Source organism: Littorina saxatilis, linkage group LG3, assembly GCF_037325665.1.
Source record: "Littorina saxatilis isolate snail1 linkage group LG3, US_GU_Lsax_2.0, whole genome shotgun sequence".
Classification (NCBI taxonomy): domain Eukaryota; kingdom Metazoa; phylum Mollusca; class Gastropoda; order Littorinimorpha; family Littorinidae; genus Littorina; species Littorina saxatilis.
The window spans coordinates 74,627,708-74,630,207 of NC_090247.1; the positions used below are offsets into that span (position 1 = coordinate 74,627,708).

Sequence of the window (2,500 nt, forward strand, 5' to 3'; positions counted from 1 at the left end):
TACACACAGACACATACACACAGACACAGACACACAGATACAGACACAGATACAGACACACAGATACAGACACACAGACACAGACACACAGAAACACAGACACACAAACACAAACACAGACACACAGACACACAGAAACACAGACACACACCCAGACACAGACACACAGACACAGACACACAGACACAGACACCGGCCGCCGCAGGGCTGGTTACAAACTATTTGACTGTCGCAGGTCTATACCAAATGGCTTGTCGCATGCGCAGTCAATCGACGCAAATGGAATCAGCGCGGAAAAGAGTTTTTCGCAAAATCCAACCGACTCGTTGCAAAAAATGAAACATAAAAGACACTGACCGTCTTGCCTTAAATCTACGCTGGGTTGGTTTGCTAATCGTAAAATAACCGTTGGACCACGGTTGCAATTTGACAGCGAATGTAACCTCAGTAGTAGCTTGGTAGTAACAAACAGCCGATGGTCGGAAATAACTGTGTCGGGTTTGGATGGGTTGTGAAAGAGTGAATACTCTTGCTTTTAGTGAGGCAAACTTTCCCACGTGACATTATAGGCCAGTCACTTGCGAGGGGTGTGTCTGAAACACGTGGTATTATAGGCCAGTCACTAGCGAGGGGTGTGTCTGAAACACGTGGTATTATAGGCCAGTCACTAGCGAGGGGTGTATCTGAAACACGTGGTATTATAGGCCAGTCACTAGCGAGGGGTGTGTCTGAAACACGTGGTATTATAGGCCAGTCACTAGCGAGGGGTGTGTCTGAAACACGTGGTATTATAGGCCAGTCACTAGCGAGGGGTGTGTCTGAAACACGTGACATCATAGGCCAGTCACTAGCGAGGGGTGTGTCTGAAACACGTGACATTATAAGCCAGTCACTAGCGAGGGGTGTGTCTGAAACACGTGACATTATAGGCCAGTCACTAGCGAGGGGTGTGTCTGAAACACGTGATATTATAGGCCAGTCACTAGTGAGGGATGTGTCTGAAACACGTGACATTATAGGCCAGTCACTAGCGAGGGGTGTGTCTGAAACACGTGACATTATAGGCCTGTCACTTGCGAGGGGTGTGTCTGAAACACGTGACATTATAGGCCAGTCTCTAGCGAGGGGTGTGTCTGAAACACGTCGAAAAGGATCAAGTGTAGAAAGCTTGCATTACTATGCTAAAAGCAAAAACATTCAGGCTTTCACAACCCACACAAAACCAACTAACGTTATTACCGGAGTTCGTCTATTGTGACCTAGCTTGGGATGTCAAGAAAATAAAGCCGACAGCTGCAGCCTACCTGACATACACAGGCACACAGTAGCCATCCCCGGGGCAAAACAGGTGTGTGTCTGGACACACCGGGCCACCATCCGCCCTCTCCATGTCCAGCGGAGAGTACTCAACATTCCCACGGCCGTCGAAATTGACCAGGCGAGGAGGCGGTGGCAGGAAAATTGTCTGTGAGAGCTTGACGGTTTTCGACTGACAGTCCGCCTCGTCCGACTCGTCAAGACACTGGACAATCTCGTCACAGCGCTGGTTGAGAGGCACGCACTGCAATGAAGGGTTCACACTTATAGGAACAAAAATCCACAACAATAACAACAAGTCGCGTAAGGCGAAATTACTACATTTAGTCAAGCTGTGGAACTCACAGAATGAAACTGAACGTAGTCCGCCGCTAGTGCAAAAGGCAGTGAAAGTGACGAGCCTGTTTGGCGCGGTAGCGATTGCGCTGTGCTTCATAGCACGCTTTACTGTACCTCTCTTCGTTTTAACTTTCTGAGCGTGTTTTTAATCCAAACATATCATATCTATATGTTTTTGGAATTAGGAACCGACAAGGAATAAGATGAAATAGTTTTTGAATCGATTTCGGAAATTTAATTTTGATCATAATTGTTATATTTTAAATTTTCAGAGCTTGTTTTTAATCCAAATATAACATATCTATATGTTTTTGGAATCAGAAAATGACGAAGAATAAGATGAAATTGTTTTTGGATCGTTTAATAAAAAAATAATTTTAATTACAAGTTTCCGATTTTTAATGACCAAACTCACTCATTAGTTTTTAAGCCACCCAGCTGAAATACAATACCAAACCCCGGCCTTCGTCGAAAATTGCTTTGCCAAAATTTCAATCAATTTAATTGAAAAATGAGGGTGTGACAGTGCCGCCTCAACTTTTACAAAAAGCCGGATATGACGTCATCAAAGGTATTTATCGAAAAAAAGAAAAAAAAGTCCGGGGATATCATACCCAGGAACTCTAATGTCAAATTTCATAAAGATCGGCCCAGTAGTTTAGTCTGAATCGCTCTACACACACACACACACAGACAGACACACATACACCACGATCCTCGTCTCGATTCCCCCCTCTATGTTAAAACATTTAGTCAAAACTTGACTAAATGTAACAAAGAAACAGACATCAATCACACACACACACACACACACACGCACGCACGCACGCACGTACGCTAACAC

The 2,500-nt window shown here is 44.7% G+C and overlaps 1 protein-coding gene across 1 annotated transcript in view; it reads right to left on the bottom strand.

The window, feature by feature from the left end:
• LOC138961323 (G-protein coupled receptor GRL101-like) overlaps positions 1-2,500 on the bottom strand; it is a 29,218-nt gene that overhangs the window by 14,291 nt on the left and 12,427 nt on the right. Inside the window, exon 7 of the mRNA XM_070332923.1 lies at positions 1,305-1,561. Coding sequence (XP_070189024.1) covers positions 1,305-1,561 — 257 coding nt within the window. The remainder of the gene's footprint in view (positions 1-1,304; positions 1,562-2,500) is intronic.